This window comes from Colossoma macropomum, unplaced genomic scaffold (genome assembly GCF_904425465.1).
Source record: "Colossoma macropomum unplaced genomic scaffold, Colossoma_macropomum, whole genome shotgun sequence".
Lineage (NCBI taxonomy): Eukaryota > Metazoa > Chordata > Actinopteri > Characiformes > Serrasalmidae > Colossoma > Colossoma macropomum.
The window spans coordinates 48,489,452-48,512,998 of record NW_023494791.1 but is presented as its reverse complement, the minus strand read 5'-3'; the positions used below and the strand labels follow the sequence as shown (position 1 = coordinate 48,512,998).

The 23,547-nt window shown below is 40.2% G+C and overlaps 1 protein-coding gene across 2 annotated transcripts; it reads left to right on the top strand.

Annotated features, from left to right (window-relative positions):
- Window positions 1-9,205: 9,205 nt before the first annotated feature.
- tacc3 (transforming, acidic coiled-coil containing protein 3) lies at window positions 9,206-22,630 on the top strand. Of its 2 annotated transcripts, none has more exons than XM_036575230.1 (16): window positions 9,206-9,328; window positions 12,381-12,555; window positions 13,534-13,664; window positions 14,126-15,379; window positions 16,325-16,382; window positions 16,471-16,636; window positions 17,512-17,570; window positions 17,690-17,814; window positions 18,684-18,765; window positions 19,065-19,214; window positions 19,820-19,887; window positions 19,974-20,017; window positions 20,127-20,287; window positions 21,040-21,146; window positions 21,448-21,568; window positions 22,475-22,630. In XM_036575230.1, the coding sequence occupies exons 2-16, from the start codon at window positions 12,382-12,384 to the stop codon at window positions 22,538-22,540; spliced, it is 2,766 nt and encodes a 921-aa protein (XP_036431123.1). In that variant the 5' UTR covers window positions 9,206-9,328; window position 12,381; the 3' UTR covers window positions 22,541-22,630. The 2 variants fall into 2 exon arrangements, with proteins under 2 accessions (XP_036431123.1, XP_036431122.1); XM_036575229.1 differs by having other exon boundaries at window positions 17,684-17,814.
- The last annotated feature ends 917 nt before the right edge of the window (window positions 22,631-23,547 follow it).

The following is a 23,547-nucleotide window of genomic DNA, read 5'->3' as shown; positions in this document are numbered from 1 at the left end:
CCAAAGTTGCTAAGTACCCTGACTAGAAGAACGTGCTGTGTTGGATCACTGTGACCAACTGCAGAGCAGAAAAACCAGAACATTTACACTTCATCACCGTCTGTCTGAGTCCTGAGAGTCAAGAAAAACTCAGAACTTAATCAGCCATGTCCTGAGTATACTAGCTACTTTTAGTGCTAGCAGTGTGTTCGTGCTTACGTACTGTTAATACCCACCCTGCTAAAAAAAGCACTATTAGAAAATCTTAGGATTAAAACCTTAAGGTTTACTTTCTAATCCATAGAAAGTCTGCTTATTGCTTGTAGACTATATATTGTGTATTGTCTGTAAATTATTTATACATTGTATGTTGCATTTATGCCTAGAGAGACACCAATGGCTGGAACCAAGTTCTTTGTGTCAACATATTTGGCTCAATGGTGTCTGAAAGAGATTATTTTTCCTAATATTACATTAAGAAACCATCGAATGCATTTAGAATCAGGTCACCTGTTAATTAACTATAGCATCTTTTACCCCGTTAAAAAAGCCAAAACACATTACAAAACAATTAGCAACCAACGGAAACACTTTTCTATGGGTATCTTCAGCAGGGCAGCCAGAATCTGTCCCAGAGGAAAAATGTCTTAAGATTGTCTCAAAGAAATAAATCAGATCTCAATACCATATTAATGACGAATCACTGATTTCTCAAGTCTTTCTCCTAAGCCCCCATGAGAAAAGATTAACATCAATATTTCATCGCAAAGCATGACTTCTACACCGACAGACGACTGAAAGAGTTCTGTGATGTAGAATTAAGCTGTATAAGAAAATGACGAGATCTTACACTTTTCTTATGGAAACGTTATTCAAATAAGACTGGGCTGAGACGAGTCAGACACTAAAGAGTTAATGCATATGTGTGACAGTATTTTGATCAAAGTGAGAAAATCTTGAAAAATGATTGTGAGACTATGTATTGGAGATTTTAGAATTATAAACAATGAACGTCACATTTCAGTTTGTGAAGGATTTGTTTCAAAATGGTTAAAGATTTGAGGCTTTAGATTTTGGGCCGCAGTGCATTTACCCTCATGCCCCTCTTAGCAGCCATGCTGCTGCCTAGAACCACCAGAAATGTGTGCAACATTGCACACAGTTTGTACTCAGTAACATCCCACACAGAAAAGAAATGTATATATAAAACATATTTCTAAAATACACACGAAATTATCCAAAAAATGTATTTTTTCTTTAATGTACTGTAATTGAAATACATTTTGAAATTGAACAAGATATTTGAACTGTATCTCACATATAATCTCACGTTATAGCTAAAATTAGCTTTCTTAATGTCAGCCAGTTGCTTGCGTAGGTGTGGTTCAGTCAAATGTGGAACTGCAAAGAAATCTGACATTTCTGTTCAGTGCACTCCTGGATCTAGATCGTGAGCTACATAGGGTAATAATATAGAGTGCACAGTGTCTGAACTGAAACAGCAATAGCCTTTGTTTACTGGACCTCACCGTACAAGTGACCACACAGTTAAATTAAACATTGCAGTGCAAGGCACTACATTACAATATAAGCACACAACAGTTCAACTCAATACAATAAATAAGCAGAAGAATACAGTGAGAAATTGAGATGCTATCAGTAAGTGTCTCTCTCCCTGTGAGTGAGAGTCTGAGGGAGCTGTATGAGGAAGTGCAGTCATTAAATTAGCCACAGGTCAACTGACAGTTTAACTCCCTTTTCTTCCCTGACCTGCACAACCGGTTACTCTCACAGTCACTGTATCCGCTCTTCACAGCTCTGCTGTTCTTCTTCTAATGTTTTTCTCATTTATATGCATGTGTTCAGCTGGATTAGTCACAATTAAAGAAAAAGTCACAATTAAAGACAAAAAGGCCGCTTTCTTCAGAGCGATGCCGTAAAAGAACCACTTTTGGTTCCCTAAATGTCTGAAATAGAGATCTGTCAGTGTGCACCTTTTGAAAGCTTTAAGAGCCTTCACATTTTCTTACAATGTTTTTTTTTTTTTACCAGTTTAAGCTTCTTTAAGCTTTTAAACTCTTAGCCTTCACACATATATTTTGCTTTAGTTCATGTGAACTAAAATTTTGCTTTGCATAGTATCATTGAATGAAACCAGTTAAGTCACCTGTTGCAACATGAGGTTAAACCAATTTTATTTTAGGTTAAACCAATTTGTACAGTGTAAAGAACCATCCACTGAAATGTTGTTTAGGGAACCAAAAGTGGTTCTTCTATGGCATCACACACACCTTTATTTTTTAAAAGTGTAATGCTGAGAAATAAAAAAAAAAATGTAAAAAAAGCATTTTTATAATTTCCAGATTTGTGCAGAATTAATGAATGTTGCAGTAAATGAAGGTCCTTCACAGTAATAATGTACATATATACCAGTTCATTTTAATTGATGTGCATAATTAAAGGGCCTATATTGTGTAAAACTGATTTTTTCTCACTTTTTTGGAAATTACAGAGTATGATGTAGTATGCAAAGTTTCAAAACGTACCATTCGTGCCCCAGTCTGTACTGAAACTAAGCTGCAAAAACAGCCTGTTTTGAATTGCCTATAGCAGTTTAGCCCCGCCCACTCACACTGAAGTTATAAGGACTGTTTAAGCCTAGACTGTGCAATACAGGGCAGCCATTTAAAACAGAGCTCATTTACATATAACATCTTAAAGGCTTCTTTATTTCTCAAGGATAAAAAGAAAATAGTAAATTTCCATGTAAAATGTTTTTGGTGCATAAACACACACAATGGATCTCGGGAGAAAAATAGAGTACAAGAAAAAAGTAGGATATGGGCTCTTTAAAACGCTTCATCACTTTATGTATATTAGCCAGCTTATATAACATAAGCATTTCATTACTATGATTAAAGAGCCCATATTCCACTCTTCTATTTCAAAACAAAGAGGGAAATATTCATTTTTCCACAGTATGGGCCCTTTAATGTGATCATACTGAATGTATGAGCTTTATATCACAGAGCGTTTCTAATCTGCACCAACTGAACAGCTTCTGTGTGTGTTTTAACTTCTGCCTTCTTCCCACATCCCTCTAGAGCACAAACAGATGGACTGAAGTGAAAGGAAGTTGAGAGTTGGACCTCAGCCGGCCGTGAAGTTTGAGGTCTGAGTGCTGTGTGTGTGTGTGTGTGTGTAGAGGAAGTACACACTCATCCACCCCTTTTTTCCTTCTCCAGCTTTCAACACTGACCATCAGGATTGAGCAACATTCACCAAGCTTTTGTTCTGCTAACACACACACACATATGTACAGTATCAGTACCGGTTCCAGATGTTGCTGTACATCCTCAAACCTGCACTGATTGTAGATGTTTTAAAGAGTCCTTCATTGCTTCGGCATACTGCCTTCTGTTACTTCGAAATACCACAGATTTAGACATAAAACTCACTTCACGTCTCAGACGTCCAGTTTTGATGCAGATATTCTTCTGTCCTTTTCTCAGTAAGGTTCTTCTTGACAGCTACACATCCTTTCAGACCCATAGCGCTGAGTCGTCTTCTCACAGTGGAAGGATGGACAGAAACACCTGTGGATGCTTTCAGATCTGAGGCATCCTCATCCTCTAGTTCTTCATCAGTGGTCACAGAACACTGTCAGCAAATTTATTATTTATATATATTGTTTTTAATTTTTGTAAAGAACATTTTTCCTTATCCTGTATCTTTTTCAGAGATACAGTGTTTTGTTCTGACCGCAGTGATATAGATATATATATATATATATATATATATATATATATATATATATATATATATATATATATATAGGGATATATGGTTATCCGTATGGTTATGTCATTAGTGTCTGTATGCGTCCCAGGTTCTCAGTGCCCCGACTGGAAAGGAAGAGGATTTTTTTCTGCCTTTTTTCCCGCCATTGTCCTTTCAGACTCTTACATAACACTCCATACATAAACACACAGTTATCACACCATCTCTACCCACTGACCCAGATTCCACTGCAGACCCACAGGAAATCAGACGGCCAGAGGCCTACAGAGCCCCATATAACTCTATAGCTCTCTCTCTCTCTGTCTGTCCCTCTCTCTCCCTCTGTGTGACGCTCTGTGCGAGTTATGTAAGAGACGTCAGTGGGGTTAAACTCTTCAGTCTGTGTTCTCTCTCTCTCTCTCTCTCTCTCTCTCTCTCTCTCTCTCCCTCTCTCTCTCTCTCTCCCTCTCTGCCTGCTTCTTTCTACTGTCAGCAGCTACCAGCAGTGTTTCTGAAGCCTAATCAACATCCTACTGTTAGTTAGCTTAACACCTCCTGATTGTAGAGTCTAACCAGTGAGATACTGTTTTTTTTCTTTCAACTACATCAAGCCTAATAGTGAGAGCAGGAAAACAGAAAAAGGTCCCATTTCTCCTTTTCTGTCTTGGCCTTTTTCCTGTTTCTCAACGCCAGATGGATATATCCACTTTATTACTCTGTCTTAACTTCTGATATCGCCAAAGCTTGTGATACATACCAAAAAAACATAACTACATACTCATATGGCTTCCAGGAGTTTTGAAGGAAGACAGCATGAAAGCATTAATATTAGATGCATTCATGCTTGGATCTCTCGTAACTCAAGGCAGGCAAGGCAAGTTTATCTATACGGCACCTTTCATACACTGCGGTCATTTAAAGTGTTTCACAAATGAGAAAATACAATAATAATTCAAATAAAAAAAAAATTAAATATTTACACGCTTGAGCTAGCTAGTTTTCTCTCCATGAAAGGAGTGGGGGTGAGACATAATATGACTGGTTAATATTATTTAGCCCTGCCTACTGGTGCACAGTGACATAAACAATAATCAGAAAGCATTTTAGAGGCAGAGGAAAGTCATTTCAATAGAAGATGAATTGTGCTTATATGAGCAGAGACACAAACTGATGATGTGCATTTACTTTTATTTATTTATTAATTTTCAGTATCTTTGGGAAAACATATTTTATGCTCTGTCATTTTTTATTGTTATTTGAACGTGAATGTCTTTGTCTTTTATTTATGTTCATACCCTTTGAACTGTTTACGTAATAACAGGGGTGTAGCACCAAAATTTGGGCCCCTAGGCACAGTAAGGTGCCCAGCCCCACCTCCCCTCTCCAAAGACAATAAAGGAAAGGTAAAAAAGTAGTTTATTTATTATTTGTATATCTTTGTGAGGTTGGTTGGTACACATTAGGGTTTAAACAGCTGAAAATAAGGAAAGTGTGACTGAATCATTAATCTTGCTGTACTTGAATAAGGATTAGACTTAAACTTGATTTCTGTTCAAAATAATCAATGTTAGAATCAATGATGGAATATCAAAAGAGAAAAACTAAAAACAATGTGAATGTAACGACTGCCAATATTATTATTATTATTATTATTATTATTATTATTACAAAGTTGAAAGGATTTGCAGAATGCTAGCATGTAAGTATGAGTTAAGAGCATCATGTTGAGGGTTATATGGTCAGTCTGAATGAAAGAGGCCCTCACTGTCTGCTGATCTGTACTGAGTTTAATCCTGTTAGTTAAAATATCACTGCCAAGTGGGCTCTGAAACACTCTGTGTGTGGCTAATAACTCATATAAGTTTGTTTGTAGTGTTTGTATAGTATTTGATGTGTATCATATTTAATGTGTAGTATAAATTGATTAAAATATGCCAACATTTTCGTAAAGCAGGCATCTTAGACATCAGGCAGTGAATTCATAACCATTTACTGTAGTAACTTTCTGTGAGGGAGCTTTTAGAGGTGGACGTCTGGTTCCTATCACCACCACTGTGAACCATTCTGACTCGGTAAGTTTCTTTAGAACAGAGCGTTTCACACCAAACCACCCTGAACCGCTCTGTTTACATCTCAACCATTTAATATAATTTTTTAAAAAATCGGTGGAGTTCCCCTTCAGCTCAAGCTGCGAGTTGCCTGAATGAACTCTCGGCGCTGGACGCCGCTCCGCTCTATGTGGAGCCGTCCACGCTCAGCGCCCGTCGCCATAGAGACGGCGTCATTCGAATTCTCCCACTCTGCGCTCTGATTGGCTGAGGAGGCTGTAGCTCTGGCAGCAGCAGCGTGTGATTGGTGGAGTTGGTGATCGAGTGGGCGGTCTTGTGTCACAGCAGTCAACATTCATTACTCACACAGACGCACACGGGTTAAACTAAAGCGTTTCCTGATTTATTTACCGATTTGCTTATAAACGGAGTATAAAGTTGCGCCGTTCACTTCAGTTTAATGTAGTCTCGCTTCATTTAATCCTCCTCAGACAGAAAAACAGCCAGGACAGGCGGATTGATACTGCAGCGTCGATACTTCTGATCCTGACAATCCTTTATGAGAATTGACCCTCAAACCCAAATGTCTATGCTGAGTGTTTGCATCAACTAATAAATAAATTAATAAATTTAGTAAATTAATAAATGAGGTGTTTCTCATATACACCATCAGCCATAACATTAAAACCTTGTTTCTACACTTACTGTCCATCTTATCAGCTCCACTGACCATACAGGAGCCCTTTGTAGTTCTACAGTTACAGACTGTAGTCCATCTGTTTCTCTGCACACTCTGTTACCCTGTTCTTCTATGGTCAGGACCCCCACAAGACCCCCACAGAGCAGGTATTTTTTGGCTGGGTCATTCTCAGCACTGCAGTGACACTGACGTGGTGGTGGTGTGTTAGTGTGTGTTGTGCTGGTCTGAGTGGATCAGACACAGCAGTGCTGCTGGAGTTTTTAAACCCCTCAGTGTCACTGCTGGACTGAGAATAGTCCACCAACCAAAAATATCCAGTCAACAGCGTCCTGTGGGCAGTGTCCCATGACCACTGATGAAGGACTAGAGGATGTCCAACACAAACTGTGCAGCAGGAGATGAGCTATCGTCTCTGACTTTACATCTACAAGGTAGACTGACAAGGTAGGAGTGTCTAATAGAGTGGACAGTGAGTGGACACAGTGACTGCAATTGAAAGCAGTTTTCCAAGTTCAGTGAAAGCTCTTGGCACCTGAAGACCGATCCAGTTTGATTACTTTCAGTATTTACAGAGAGCGTTGATGTGATGTAAGATGGCCTATATAGACAGTAGTGGATTACTGGGACCCCCACAAGGTGGTCTAAATAAATATTAGTGATTTATTTGGCTACATAGGCACAGCAGCTTTGCAGAGCTGGACACCTGTAATAGTATCCAGAGCTCTTATGTGTGTGCAGGACAAAAGAGAAAAACTGTTTCTGAGTCCTGTGATCAAGGTCAGCGCACTTTGTGCTCTGGATCTACAGTAATTAGGTTAGTATGTGTATCGGAGAGCAAACTGCACTGGACGTTATGTGGGTCAGTAGAATGAGGGTGTGTCTGTCAATAGAGTTGCACTGACTGACCTCCACACAAACACAGCGCACTAACATAATACGCATTAACACTGTCTCTCTACACTCCTTCACCTCTCACTCTCTCTCTCTTGCTCTCTCTCTCTCTCTCTCTCTCTCTCTCTGCACCAATCACTGCTCTGTAAACTGCAGCTGTCTGGTCTCCACAGACACTAAACTTTGAGCTTAGACTTTGAAATGTGTATATATAAACTAAAATACAGTACTGTGCAAAAGTTAGAGACCACATTTCATAGTACTGTTTATCTGATGGGGACAGTTTTGGTGGTCTCCTAGGTTTTGTTTGGAGTCTGTAGCTTTTAATTTCTCTACATTTTTGAACTCCAGTTTTGAAAACTCCTGTTTTTGTTACTTATTTTTGTTTGACATCCTCCTCCCTAATGCAACTGTATTATTTTATATCTAATCTCCTCCCAAATATCTGTTTTACACTACTACTATGACAGTGTCATTGCTGTGCTGAGATTGGTCCACCATCCAAATAATACCAGGTTAGCAGCAGTCTTGTGGTCAGAAAGTGACCTTTAATAAATTGGGTGGAGGGGGTCTTGTGAACTGCAGCAACAGACAGACTATAGTCTGTAACTGTACACCTACGTAGTGGAGCTGTATGGTAGGTGTTTCTAATAAAGTGGTCAGGGTGTGAAAGCACAAGTTGGGTGTTTCTAATAAAGTGGCCAGTGAATGGAAGCAAAAGGTAGGTGTTTCTAATAAAGTGGTCAGGGTGTGAAAGCACAAGTTGGGTGTTTCTAATAAAGTGGCCAGTGAATGGAAGCAAAAGGTAGGTGTTTCTAATAAAGTGGCCAGTTAGTGGAAGCACAAGGTGGATGTTTCTAATACAGTGGCCAGTTAATGGAAGCACAAGGTGGATGTTTCTAATAAAGTGGCCAGTTAGGAATACCACAAGGTAGGTGTTTCTAATAAAGTGGCCAGTTAGTGGAAGTACAAGGTAGGTGTTTCTAACAAAGTGGCCAGTTAGTAGAAGCACAAGGTGGGTGTTTCTAATAAAGTGGCCAGTTAGTGGAAGCACAAGGTGGATGTTTCTAATAAAGTGGCCAGTTAGTAAAACCACAAGGTAGGTGTTTCTAATAAAGTGGTCAGTTAGTGGAAGCACAAGGTAGGTGTTTCTAATAAAGTGGCCAGTTAGTGGAAGCACAAGGTAAGAGTTTCTAACAAAGTGGCCAGTTAAATGTCCCACCGTCTTTACTGGTGATGCCAGTGCTGCTTTTTCAGGTCACATGACATTATATGACGTCATTTGTTTAGTGGCTGATTACGGACTCATGTACTCATGTACAGTGATGTGTTGCTGCCCTCTAGTGCTGGAGGTGAAATTGCCTGACAGGACAGATTCAGATACCTCCTCGTGTTTCTGTTAGCAATATCAGGAATTTTTTTTTCTTTTGAGTGTGTTTTTGTCTCTCTCTCTCTCTCTCTCTCTGCTTTTGAAAAATGGTGAAAATCTTATAAAATCTAAAAATAGAATTATTCAGCTTTTACATTTCAGTAGCTGAACGAAAGCGCTGACGGTGTTTTCGGCTCTAGTGTTTTTCCACAGTCGCTACAGCGGGTTATGTAAGGTCATGTCAAGGCTTGCGTCCGTCTTATTGGCTCATTCGCCTGTCTGTTTCTGTTACGACCAATAGGATGTTCGCGCCGTCTGACACGGCATTGGTGGATTCATATTACTGCCCGCCTTCGTGACGTCGCGCTACGAATTTAATTGGTCAACGCAGAGACGTTTAAATTTGAAATTTAACCGGCGGTTGAGTTCCCTGTTCAACCGCTGCAGCTCCAGAGCGAGGATTCTGGTGGAGAGGAGGGAGGCGTCGGTCTGTCTCTGAAGAAAAGCGAGTTTAAGTCATTATTCCGCCTCTGCTGCTGCTGACTCTAACTACAGATAGAGGTAGGTTTACGAACAAGCTCTTATACGGGATGTCGACAAAGTAAAACATTGTAAAATGCCACTTTTCACCTTGTTTTGAATGTGAAGTCACTTGTCTCTGGCAGCGTGACGTTAACTACGTTAACCTAGGAAGGTTAGATTCCCTTCGCGCTGCTGATCATCTTTCTGTAATACAGTGTTCCTTTCTCTGGGTCGCTTTGACCGTGTTATCATGTCATTTAAGGTGAAGTAAAGCTTGATAAACAAGTCTAACGTCATTAAGAAACGTTACTGATGTTCTAGGTTAACCTAATGAGGTAAGACAGCTCAATGTTGAAAACTTCAGTAGCTTCGAAATAACTTCATAGGTTTGCTAAGGTAGTGTAATGAAAATGATCCATCCCATAAGTCAAAATTAGCTCTTCTAGGACAGTAGAACATGTTTACGTAATCTAACTTACTTACTTAACCTATCTAAATGCAGATCTGGCATCTTAAATTCCACCTATTTTTCAAAATGTCTCCATAATTCAGTGTATGAGGTGTAATCAAAGAGATTCAGAGTGGTTTGGTGTGAAATGGTTCAGATTTCTTTACAGTGGTGGTGATAGGAACCAGGGGTCGCCATGACTGCAACACAAATATAGACATTTTATTTACTATCCAAAACCACCAGTGAACCTACACGAGTCTTCAGAGTTTATATGGAATGTTGATGATAGAAAATAGTAGAAAATCTAAAATAAAAAAAATTCTTTGGGGCCTAACGTAATGTTATTTTGCCTGCCAACACCCTTTTTGTGTCTTCCCACTGTTGATTATACTTACGCTTTAGACCAAAAACTTCCTCAAAACTACCGTAAAACAGTGTCTCAGTCATCAGGCAGTGAATTCATAACCATTTCATGTTAATAACTTTCTGTGAGGGAGCTTTTAGAGGTGGATGTCTGGTTCCTATCACCACCACTGTGAACAGTTCTGACTTGGTAAGTTTCTTTAGAACAGAGAGCTTCACACCAAACCACTCTGAACGACTTTGATACATTAACCATATAAGTATTTAGAAATTTTGAAAAATCGATTGAGTTCCCCTTTTACACACTGAGCTGTCCACACATGTGCCTTCAGCAGGCACTGAATGGTGAGAGTCCTTTGATGACTAAACAGCACTATTGATGATAAAGTATGAAGCACGGCTGTCGATACTTCCTCCAGATATGAGGAGTCGGAACAACTCATGGTTGTCATGTTTATTGGCATTGCAGCTTCCCCTTTTCCCCAAATGTAGCACACAAGACATCTTTGGTATCTGAAGTGCTTCTTTAGATTTGCACTAGTGCTAAAAATGCAGTTAGGATGTCACTCAGTGTTTTTGCACTACTGTAAAACTATCACTAACTTGAGACGCCAGACATGCTTTTGTGGTCCACCTACTGTTGGGTTGAGGGGGAATCTGTGTAACCCACATTAGATTTTTCAGCAAACGTTCCTAAAGAGAGTGGGAATGTTTGGAAGTGTGTGACTTGGCAAAGCTGATAGTTTATTGTTAATTTTAAATAGAAGTTCCTGGGTCATGGAGAGAGGGCCCGTAAACGGTAACTATAAACTCTTATCTTGTAAGTCATGTCGAGTCATGCCATCAAGGGATCGGAGGTGAAGCTAACCATTCGATCATTAGATTTTAGTCTGAATTACAGTGTAGTATGCAAGGAAGAGCTGTAATCTAAAATTAGTTTTTCCTCTCAGTCTCTGCCTTTCTCTTGAAGGCATGATCCACTGTCACTGATGGGCTTTCTCTTCAGTTTTATACTAACACTTGGATCACGGTTGGGATTTTACACTGGCAGTGCCAACAGCCTTTTCCCTGCCACACACCAGCTGACTGATTCAAACCACTATTGACCTATTTCTGCACAATGGCTGTTCACTTTCTAGGCTTCTTGCAGATAGTTGTGGTTAAATGGGGTATGCAGACTGTTTGAATCACCAGCATTTGACTTATGGAGGAACTTTTCATGACTGGTCCCACGCAGCTTGTGTAATCTCCATAGAGAAGCACTGACCAATAGAATGGGACACTCTGGAGCAGCTGCACATGAGCCTAAAGTCTCCATGCCCAATGCCAAGCATGGACTAGAGGAGTATAAAGCCCCCCAGCATTGGGCTGTGGAGCAGTGGAACTGTGTTCTCTGGAGTGATGGAACTCCATCCAGTACCTTTAGGATGAGTTGGAGTGGTCTAGAACTGACCATCCAACATCAGCACCTGCCCTCACTAATGCTCAATCAAATCCTCACAGCAATGTTCTAACATCTAGTGTAAAGCTTTCCCAGAAGAGTAGAGGCTGTTACTGCAGCACAAACTCACTATTAACACCATTTCAGTAGAAGCGATGGAGGAGCAGGTGTTGACAAACTTTTGGATATAGAAGGTCACTTATTTGCCTGGCTGTTGTGGTTTATAGTCTCTCTGGCCAATAGAGCTGCAAGAAGCTCACACATTCATTTCTATTGGATCAAATTTTGCTTCTTGAAGTTTGACATTGCTGAGATCACAACACACAATGTGATTTTATTAAAAATTAATTATCCAGCTCTACTGGCTAACATGACTCGTCACTTTCAAAAAGAATTTGCTACATTGTCGCTGTTGTAACAACCTCACATTGGGGTAATTTTAAGAGTTTTGGTCCTTAATTGTAACTACATTAATGTATCATGCAGAGTTTTTGGGCTGTTTCTGCTGATCCATTCTTCATGAAATGTCCACACAGTGTAAGAGGGAACTGGTGTTTTTTCAAACATTCCAATAATAAATAAACCAATAAGTTTTCATTGGCACTGTACAACAAAGTTGATCAGAATAAATCTGCACTCCAGGCAGCCGAATCTTACTGCATGTGACTTTTTACCCGGTTTTATTCATACAGCTTGTGACCTGGCTGTTTATTTAGAGTGCCAGTCTTTCAGGCTTATCAGTAAGCCCAGCTGGTTACGGTACTTGAAGTGCCCACTGGGAGTGGCTTTTCTCATGTCGTCACCCTTACGCTCCAGTTTGTTCTCTCCCTCTCCAGTATGAGTTCAGTGGTGGTGAACGATGAGAATCAGGGAGTTTGCCCTGTACGGAAGCACGTCACGTCTGAAGCCGCAGCTGACATTTTTGCCCTGGATCAGCCGACTGGCAGGCCGTCCATTCTGCGACAGTCGCAGTCTGAAAACATCAACAAAAACGTGCCTAAAGGAGTGAAGGTGAGCTAAAGAAGGTATTGCTTATTGCTTGCCTAAACTAATTATGCTGTAGTGCTGGATAAAATGTCTGTACCAGTTAGTGGCCCACCAATTTGGGGAAGATATCAATTTTATCCCTCTACTGCATGCATTATGATAGCAATTTAAAATCACTACCCTGTATAAAATGGTCTTTGTTTATTAAATTATATCATTATAGAACTATATATAATGATTATTAATAATCTGTCCTGATTATTACATTCAAAAACATAAAAAAAAAAAAAATAGAGCCATGTTCCCTGATGTGGTGAGACCTGGCTTGTGACTGGCTAAATCCATTCCACTGTCGCATGTCAGTGTTACTGCAGTGCTGAGAATGATCCACCACCCTAATAGTACCTGCTCTGTGAGGGTCCATGGGGGTCCTGACCACTGAAGAACAGGGTAAAAGGGGGCTAAAAGTATGCAGAGAAACAGATGGACTACAGTCTGTAACTGTAGAACTACAAAGTGCACCTATATAGTAAGTGGAGCTGATAAAATGGACATTGAGCATAGAAACAAGGAAGTGGTCAGAATGTTATACCTTATCGGTGTATTTAGAAGGTATTATGGTAATGTTCTTAATTAATATCATACAGCTTTTATCAAAATCTGACTCAACTCTGGTCCCCTGACCCTAACTGTCATTGTGCACTCTTGCGAAGGTTGCTTTGGTTGTACTTGCCTCTTTTTTGTTTTCCCCTAACCATTTAGAACAAAAGTTCCTTTTCTTTAACACATGAGCTACTTATTTTCTCATATTGCTGATTTTCTCAATGTGCTCATTGTTTTCTTTCTGTAATCTACTTGCTGTAATTGAACTTTGTCCTTATGTTAAATGCTTGGAGTCAGTTGAAAATTGTCGTTTTGTTTTTGATGGAGAGAATTTGGATGTCAGTGTCCTTTTTGTTTTCAGTGTTTAATCATTTGTTTTGCTTGCTGCTGCCTCCCCAGGTTTGTTTCCAAACCCCACGCAGAGACCCAGTCACTAAGAAGATTATGTCTCCAAGCCGTGTCGGCAGGATGACTTCTCTGGACGATTGCATGGCCGCTCTAGAGTCTCTCTCTCTGACTTCTGCTGCTGAGTGAGTGTTAACCTGTTCTTCAATGAGGAAGGTTATTTTGCAGTTCTTGGCTTCTACGAAGGCTGCAGTATTCGTATTACTACCTTGGCCTTTGCAATTCTGACGTTACATGTGGCGTTTACCAAAACAGAATTTCTTCTCTAATATCCAGAGCTGAATGTTCATGGAATCATGTTGAATTCATCGTTGAATCATGTTGATCATAAGAAGCTTAGTTAGCTTGTGGAAGAACTGTCCAGCTTTATTGAAACAGTGAGTTTGCTAAAGATTTTCTAGACGCAGATTAAGCCTGACCCTAAATCAAGAAGAATCTGTTGGTGCTGCCTCAAATCTAGTACAAGATTAGGCTTAGTCCATGTCTGAGGAACCAGGTCTATAAGCTAGCTCAAAATGATTCTTGTGCTGTGAAATTCAGCTTTATAATAATACTTCTTATATTCATAATGTGCCATATTTTCCAGGACACCTGCTGAACAAAGTGTTCCCGCAGCACCAGTTGATGTCCCAAGTAAAAACGAAACTCCATACCCTGATGATGAAATGCCCATTCAGAGCAAAGGAGGCTACACAATCGATTTTGACAACCTGGAGTCCATAAATCCTTTTCAGAGCACCTCACTAATGACCCTGTCACCACCCAAACCTGCTGTTTTATCAAGCACTATGACCCCACCAGAGCCAGAACAACTTGATGTGGTGTCTGTTCCTTCGCTATCTGCCCTTGAAGAGGTGGAGAAAGCTCCAGAAAAGCCAACTCAGATGGACATGGCCCTGGATGAGACTATCCCTCTGAGCCAGTCTGTTGAAAACTCCCTGGCAGATCTATCTTCAGATATGCCCTCCACAGACACCACAGTGATCATTGGGCAGAGAAGTTGTGGAACACCCATCATGGATCAGAGCACTAATGACACTGAGAATCTGGAGGTTCCTGCACCAGCTTCCATCTCGGATAGTGTTCCTGTTAAAGAAGAACCCTCAGATGCTGTGGATTCTCCATTACCACCTAAAGGATCCTACAGCTTTGACTTTGATAATCTTGATTCAGTGAATCCTTTTCAAACCGGTGGCTCAAAGCTTCAAAACTCACCACCTCTTGGCAGAAAATCACCCATCAGCAATTCTCCACCTCCAAAAATAGAGGAACCTAAGAAAGATGAGGTCGTCCCTGAGGCCATTCAGACAGTTCCAGAGAAGCCTAGCCAACCAGAGGTGAAGCCAGTCACCCCTGAGCCACCTGCAGTTATTACTACAACCGAAAGCACTTCATCTGAACCGCCTCCAAAAGACGGCCACATGGTACTGGAATTTAACTTTGACGATGGCGCAGAAGTCAAGCGCAAGCCTCCTCCCAAACGCCTTGGCGTGAAGAGACCCCCAGGGGCCAAACCAGCCTCTAAGAAACCCACCTCTGCTCCAGCGGAGAAGAAATCCCCAGAACCCAAACCTGAAGCTCGTGATGCACCAGTTGAAACAGCACCTGTGGAGATCCCCGTCGCCAAAGGCTCTTACACTTTTGAGTTTGATAAGTTTGATGATCCCAACTTCAACCCGTTTGGTACGAAGGCTAAGATGGGTAACTCTCCTCCTCGTGGTGATAAGATCAGTCCGGTGAAGAGTGAAGAACCACCGGCTCAGGCACAGCGGCCCACAACACCAACACCACCTGACAACCAGCCAGAACAGCAAGGCAGCGTGGCCAGTAATGCACACAGGTCAGAATCTTTCACATGATTTACAACTTACTGTTCCAAACTGCCATGGTTGTGATGTCACAACACATGGGGGTTTGGTTGTCTCTGATTGGTCTGTTATCTACAGGCAGTTCATAAGCTCTTATTAGGTGCAGTTTTCCCCTCTTAAAACACATTTTTTTTGCTAATGTGCACACTTAAAAATGGTTCCTCAAGGGTTCTTTAGTAAAGACAGTGGTTCTATATAGAACCATAAACATTCAACGACTTCTTTGCATGCACTTTTTTGAATGGCTCTATATAGGACCCTTTATGGTGCTATATAGCACCATAATACATTCTCCATCAATCTTAGGAACCATTTCACCATGCAAAGAACCATTTAAGCATGCAAATGGTTCTACATAGAATGATTGTCTAAACTAAAGAACCATCATTTTAAGGAACCTTGAACTCTTGCGATTTGAAAATTGCAGTTGTGATTTCGATATAAAAATGTCATTTTTTTTCAGCTCTAGTAGTTGATGTCCATCAGTTTGTGACAAAAAGGCCTGAAAAGGACCAGACGGTTTGTCCACTTGTCTGGATGGTTGGACCTGTTTGGTGCAATAGCTGTTTGACACGCATTTGCAAACCTCCTCTGAGGCACCTTAGGTGTGCAGCATAAGTTTCTGAGTTAAATTGAGCTAAGTTTAGGTTGGCTAGCTGAGCAAGCCCTGCTTTGTTAGAGGCTCCAGCTGTGTTACGTTAGTTTTGGTATCGGTTTGAGCAACAATGAGTTGAAATAAAGGGTCACTTAACATTCAGGACAAAGGAAAATGTTTGGATGGTTTTCCTGAGACTTCTTTTGAACAGTAGTTTTACTCCAGCTGAGTTGCAGTTCAGCTCATGTATTGAAAGTGATTTTGTTTAGGTTGATTTATCTTGGTGTGGAACTGTGTATTTGATCCTCTCAAACTTTTACAGTTCTCCTCCTTGTGACGGTATTGAAAAGACGACAGAAGCAGAGCCATCATTGACTAAGGTAAGTGACGCTTTTATCCTAAACTCTATCCACCCTTAGGAGCTCAGTTCATTATCACTAAATACAGTTTCTTTCCTCTGTCGTGCAGGTGGAGGAAGAGACCAAGCCTTCCATAATTGAGTGCAACAGACCCTGCAGCCCAGCCAATCAGAAGCCAGTAGCCAGAGAGCTGACTCCTGAGCCCTGTCTGCAGAACCAAAGCACAGAGTTTGATTCAACTACAGCTGATGATGGGTTTTTGCCGGGCTCCATGTGTAAGTTTTCTGCAGTAAACAGAGCTGCTCAGTGTTGGTTATACCTCTTTCAGATGCATCCACTACCTCTGCATGGTGTGAGTGATGCAGACTGTGTTGCTTTTAACATAGGATGGCCTGTGTGAGCAGTACCTGCAGCACTGCTTCGGTTTCATGTCTAGCCAATATTTTGTGTTCATGTGCTTTTTTTGGGAAGTCTCTAGGCTTGAAATGACTTAAGTTAAAGGTGCACATGGGATTATTTTATTATATTCAGAACGAACAAACCTGTTATGGAGAACTAAAACGTATAGAGAACTAAAATACAAGGTCAGAGGAAGGGAAAGTACACATTTTCAAAAGTTTTTTTTAAAAAAAAAAAAACTGACTGTTATATCAATAGCAGTATGTCTCAATGTGACACACACCTATAAGGATTAAATATGTACCCCTCTTGTGCCTGTGCACATCTGTGTCCAAACACTTTGGCAGTTTGTCGTACGCTGCCACCTTGCCCATCTGCCACGGTACTCTTTTTAGTATGTGATGAAAATGGTTGGTACTTACAGAGCCCTGAACTACATGGCTCAGATTTAGACCAATTAGACAGCCTGTAAACAGCCAGGGTAAATTAACTGTATAGTATGCTTAACCTGTTCCTTGTTACCTTAGTTTTTCACTCATTGTCGGCTTATTTTTCTCAAACATTTAATCAAAAATGAGTTTGTTTTAGCTTGTTTTCAGGTCTTAAGATTAGAATGATAGTTTTACATTGTTAAAAGTATAACTATTAAAATCTTGATACTTTTGACCACCCTTACTGAGTGTCCCACATCTTGCTTTTCTTATTTTTTTTCCAACATTTACTAAATTTTTTTTTTCTTTTTTCTCCGTAGTCATGCCTAGTGACTTAGATGGACAGATTGATTATTTGGAGCAGTTTGGATCGAGCACTGTAAGTAGCTGTTGACTTATTTCTCAGTTTTAATTGTATGCTTTTTTGGGGAGATTCTGATTTTTGTGTGTGTGTGTGTGTGTGTGTGTGTGTGTGTGTGTGTGTGTGTGTAGTTTAAGGAGTCTGCCCTGCGAAAGCAGTCTCTGTACCTGAAGTTTGACCCGCTGTTGAAGGAGAGCCCTAAGAAAGTAGCAATGGACACCAACTCTGCGTTCAGCCTGCCACGGCCCTCCCTTGCCATCCGGTCAGTCACCTGGACAGAACACAAATGTTTAACTGATCTGTAAACTTTTAAAGATGTTTAATTAATCATACCATTTTTTGAGTGACCACTTTTGAGCCACAAACAAACAGCACATCTCATCAGCACATCTCATCAGCACATCTCATCAGCACATCTCATCAGCACATCTCATCAGCACATCTCATCAGCACATCTAGGGATGCACGATGATATCATTATCTTAACACTGTTGGGGGGAGATTTGACGTAATTATTGAACTCTAGAAGTGCAGAGTATTTCACTGAAGCTAGACTACTGTGGTAAATATCAGAGTTTTATTCAATTTACTGCATTTCTAACTCGAGAAATAAATGTTATTTTTGTTTAATGGTAATCCAGACAGATTAGGTACAATTTATACCTTTTAAAGTACTGGCCTCAGCAGATGTGTATAAGGAAAAAATAGTGCATCAGACATCAGTGCATGTCTAATTAGAACACATCTTGTGCTAAGAGTCTGACACTACTTGGATTGAATAAGAACACTGGTTGTCCTTAACTAGACACGTGCATGTTGGAATAACGTTCAGCACTGTTTAGCTGGGGTGTTTAATAACTGGTTTCATATTGCTTGGTGTAACTGACACCAGATATGAATGTTAGAGATGGTTTATTTTTTATTTGTTTTAATTTTTGAATAGTCACAAGTTTTAAAAAATTGAAAAGTTTAGAATGTTTGAGCATTTTAGCTCCCCTCTAACATTTTATACATTGTCGAATTTAAGTGCCATGAGGTGTTGTTTGAGCACTTTTCAAACAGTACCTTACAAATTTGAATGCCAAATTTGATCGAGATGCCCGTCCCTGATGAGCTCTGGGTGTGTTGCAGGATGATGGAGGCCGCTCGGTCTGAGGTGCGGCAGAAATCTCGGCAGGAAAGCCCAAAGCTGCTGGAAGATTTCCCTCCACTGGTAAGATACCTACTCACTCACAGGTACATATACATGTAACAGTTTTGAACATAATGTGGGTCAGTCACAGCCTTACAAACGCAGGGTTCTTAATTTGATATTTTTTTTTACAAATACCAGTTTTTAAGGAACTAAAAATTCCAATAACCATAATAGGATTTAATTCTCAGCTGCTGTCCTGCCTTTGTGTTCACACAAAGTTAAAAATGGTTTTTAAAGTCCTGAGTCTTGCTGTTTAATTATATCCTTGGTTATTTTTCTGAATGAGCCCGACTGTGGTTCCTTTTCTCTGCCTACAGGTCGAAGTCCCAGTGGTGCAGGACCCCACTGTGCTGGACCTGCTGGTGCCCACCCTCAAACAGCCACAGAGGAGTGAGGACGTCATCGTGGATGTGCTTATGTACAGTCAGAAGGACATGGACGCTGCCATGGAGAGGGCACGTAAACAGGTGAGCGCCGAGAAAGGAAAATCCTGGGAACACTGAATGGACAGAGAATACTGAAACTGAACAGCTCCTTTTGCTACCATGCTCTTTAAAACTTTGGATGCCTCTTTGCAAATTCTTTTGTAAGACAAATAAGCATCGTCTTGAAACCTAAGCAGGTTTATTTAGAGTAACCTTGTAAATATTTGTCCCAATATAAATGATGGCAATAGCCAAAAGCCATACATTTTGTTTAGATGTTGGTGCTCAAACCTTTCAGGTGTTTAAATATGTACCTTTAACAACAGTTTGGAAAAGAAAGCTGTCATGATGGTTGGTTTTCAGGTCAAAACCTAAAAGTCATACCAAGGAGGACATTTTGATGAACATAAAGTGTTGTAGATAAATATGCACAGAGCTGCTTTGATAAGCACTTTGCAGGGCTTTTTTGGCTTTTGTTAAAAAAAAAGGGGAGAACAGGGAAAACTCAAACTTTAAAATAAGGCAAGACATCCAAACTTTTACAGGCAGTGTAGTGTAATGTGCACTAAACCTGAGTGTGTGGTAGGGAGAGAGTAGCAAGTGTTTCATAATTAGTATTTGGAAGATAATGTCTTGTTTTCCTCTAGGCTGTGGAGAAGGAGGAGGAACTGAAGGCTGAGATGGAGAAGCTACGTCTCGATAACCAACACATGGTGTAAGCTTCCTTATGTATTAATCTCCCATATCTTTGATTTACCTACATGCAGAAAAGTGAATGGAGCATTGTTTTTCCACCCTCAGGTTAATTGTGTCAGAGTTTGAGGCAGTTATTGCTCAGATCACAGGTATGTTGTACTTTCTTGGATCCCCCCCCCATGTAGAAGATGGGACCAGTATTATCTCACTTTAGACATGACCCCATTGTAAATTTGTCTGTGTGCTGTGGTTTTGCAGCGGAGCACAAGCAGAAGGAGGAGCTGGCGCAGGCAGAGCTGAGTAAAGTCCTTCAGGAAAAACAGCAGCTGGCTAAAGACCTGAACGATATGGAGCGATCATTCTCTGACGTCGTCAAACGCCTGGACAGACGCAAGGAGGTCATTGATGGCTTCAAGAAGGTGATCATCTCACTTTGTCTTTAATTTGAGTGCAGTCTGAGTATCTGAGTTGAGTGCAGTCTTGACGAATGAGCTGGCGCATCATATTAGATGTTTCTATTAATGTCTTTGCAATAATACAGCACAGTGACTCACATCCGGAGTTATAAGGCTATGAAGAGAAGCTGAGATGCATGCCATCTGCCAGTTGAATGCATTGTAAAAGGCATGAACTGTTCCCAGTGTTCAGTATTCATACTCTGAACTTTGATAAATATGGTCCGCCGTGTGTAACTGGCGGATTTTTGGCCATCTGCCTCTCACCTGTAATTTGTGGATTTGTGTGGACAAATGGACGCTTAGAAAATCACTAAGGACTGACCATCATGCTAGAAACCCTTCATTCTTCATTCAGTCCACATCGGAGACACATGGCTTGTAAAGAGTTTACATCTGCTGAAGTTGCTGCAGCTGATTTTGGAAAATAGAATAACGTTTATCTACTATTTTGTTCATACATTCCACCACTTTTGTGAACCTGAGACTTTCAAGATTGAACATGAAAATGAATTATATGGTGCATAAACCCCACACAAACATAATTAGACTTCAAGGAAAGAAAAAATTAAAGAATATTTGACCTTTTTAGAGAAATTAAATCATACAGTTTGCTGCTGTACATTTGTTTTTCTAGTTTTGAGTGGTACTAAAATAATTGTACTTGAAAGCTGAAGTGATGGTGCAGCTCGTCTTTATCTGTTCTGTGTGTTTAGAATGAGGAGACGCTGAAACAGTGTGCGCAGAGCTACCTGGCCAGGCTGCAGAAAGAGGAGCAGCGCTACCAGATGCTGAAAACTCACGCAGAGGAAAAGATTGACCAGTAAGAACTTTAGTATGGTATTTTATTGGCAAAATGCAGGTGTGATTCTCTGATCTGTGATTTTTAATCTTTTAATTTTTAAATTCAATCCATGTTGGTCAGTTTTAGTATCTTTAAAAATATACTGAATATATGAATGTGACAAGTATATATTTGTGTTGTGAAATGCTGGCAAAAAGTGCTACTGATCTCCTTTTTTCAGTAGTTGTGATCAGGTTATAACTTTTAAAAGACAACGCATTTAAAATGTCAGTGTTATCAATCTCTAATAATGGACGTAATTTTGTGTTGATGTTTGCAGGGCGAATAAGGAGATAGCGGAGGTCCGCTCTAAACTCGGAGCTGAAGTTTCAGCTCTTCAGGTCCAGCTGCGAAGAGAGCAGCTCAAAGTGCAGTCACTGGAGAAGAACCTGGAGCAGAAGGTATAAAGGCTGCCACTGACACTCGCGCGCGTGCACACACAGCAGTGAATAAATGTAATAGAGACCGCTTATTTTAAGCAATAGAACACGAGAGGGAGTGTTATTCGCGATAACACACTCCTCAAGTGTTCTATTGCTTTAAAACAACAGTTAAATAAATAAAGTAATAAATTAATAAACTGGGCCGTGAACGCGGCGTTTAGTATGTTTTAATGTTCGCGGTTCCTTCACCAAATTATAGTTCCTTAACGAGCAGCTTGTTGCTACGTCAGAGTAACGAGCTCCGCCCACTCGCTGCACAGCCGGCAGTTCGTTCTCCAGCTCCTTACACTAAATTCCCAAACTGTCATCACCACTGAGCAGCTTTTCAGTCGGCAGCTGTGACAGAAGAACAGCTGAACAACCTGGAATCAGCCAGAAATGAACCCAACACCATTTGTGATAAAAAGTGATGTTATTGCAAAATAACAGCACGGTTAGAACGCTTATCAACCAATCAGCTTGCATGGCCGGAACTAACTGTTGTATAATGTAGATCATCACACTGGAAAAAAAAAAAAATAGCTGTAACGTATGTTAACAAGGTTTTATTCCAAATCAGTTAGGACCCTCTTTATATTGGTTCACTCATGGAATTAGTGCACTGTAAAGAGCAGCTGATGTTTTCATATGGGGATATTTAAGAAACAAGTGAAAAAACAAATAAAAAAGAAAAGTATAATTAAAAAAAGGTTTAACTGAAATTGTGTGACTGAAGCATCAAACTAATTAATGCTGCTATGGTTTAACCAAGAAATCATCACCAATATGATTAATAATATATTGCTGCATTCAGTTGAAGTAACTCGATCACTTGATCTTGCCTGGTCGTGTTTTTTTGACGTGTTCTTTTATTTCTCTTTTCAGACGAAGGAGGTGGAGGATGTCACCAAGCTGTGTGATGAGCTGATTATGAAAGTGCAGAAGCACTAAATTTTATTAGTTCTGTCTGTATATCTGTGTCCGTCTGTCTCTTGTTCTTGTTCTTGTTCTTTACTGACTAAATAAAAAAAATATTTACAACGTACACACTGAGTGCTCACTGAATGTGGAAGTTTACCCAATGTTGTTTTGAATAAAGATTATGTATAGGTAAAAGATGTTTTTCGCTGCAGTGAACACTCAAACACAGCAACCACTTGCACTACTGAATTCAGCTTTGATTCAAATGTGGCTTTTTTCTTATTCTATTCTAAGGCGTTTAAACCATGCTTTATTGTCTTTAATCTACATCTATTAGCATTTATTTAGCAGTACCTAGTAAGAACGTGTAGAGATTGTATATTTGGGGTGGGGTGGGGGGAGAAAATGGCAAATCTGCATGAAAAGTTGACCAACATGAAGCTGTATTTGCTGCTTGATTTTGAGGTTTAAACTCAATCCTGGATATTCTGAGACATGACCAACAATAATGTTTGTGTGGTGCAAAGTTGCTGTGTAATTCTAATAATGGTGCATTAGTGTACATGTGTTGTCTTGCCTTTGTTTTTCTTTAAAGTGGCTCCTGTTTCCCGCTACAAAGGGGAATAAATAAAATTATACCATATTAAATAAGCAATGCTCAATCCCAAATGGCTCCCTACTCCCTAGATAGTGCACTGCACAGGTCTTGACACTGCCTAGATGGTGCCATGAATGCTGCTTTTTGCCGAGTCTGAATAGCTTTCGATTAGACATAAAATGCACTGTTTGTGCAGAAGCCGTTGTTTCATTACCTACATAGGGCGTATGGAGCCATTTGAGAAACGACCCTACAAACGGCGTAATACACGCTTTCAACAATTATAGAGAGATTCGTAGAATCATCTGTAACCTCGTCCAGATGAAGTAATAGAACTGGCCTGCAGGACACATTTATGTTTACACTAAGGTGACCGGGGCAACATCTCAAATGGCTCTATGCTCCCTACGTAGTGCGCTGCCTGAGTCTTAAAATAATC

Bases quoted from the DNA above. Each gene is read 5' to 3' on its own strand.
- tacc3 (XM_036575229.1), top strand. From the start codon at position 12,382: ATGAGTTCAGTGGTGGTGAACGATGAGAATCAGGGAGTTTGCCCTGTA. The intron at 19,215-19,819 runs GTGAGCGCCGAG...GTTTTCCTCTAG, and splicing joins TGGAGAGGGCACGTAAACAG to GCTGTGGAGAAGGAGGAGGA. The intron at 20,018-20,126 runs GTATGTTGTACT...GTGGTTTTGCAG, and splicing joins AGTTATTGCTCAGATCACAG to CGGAGCACAAGCAGAAGGAG.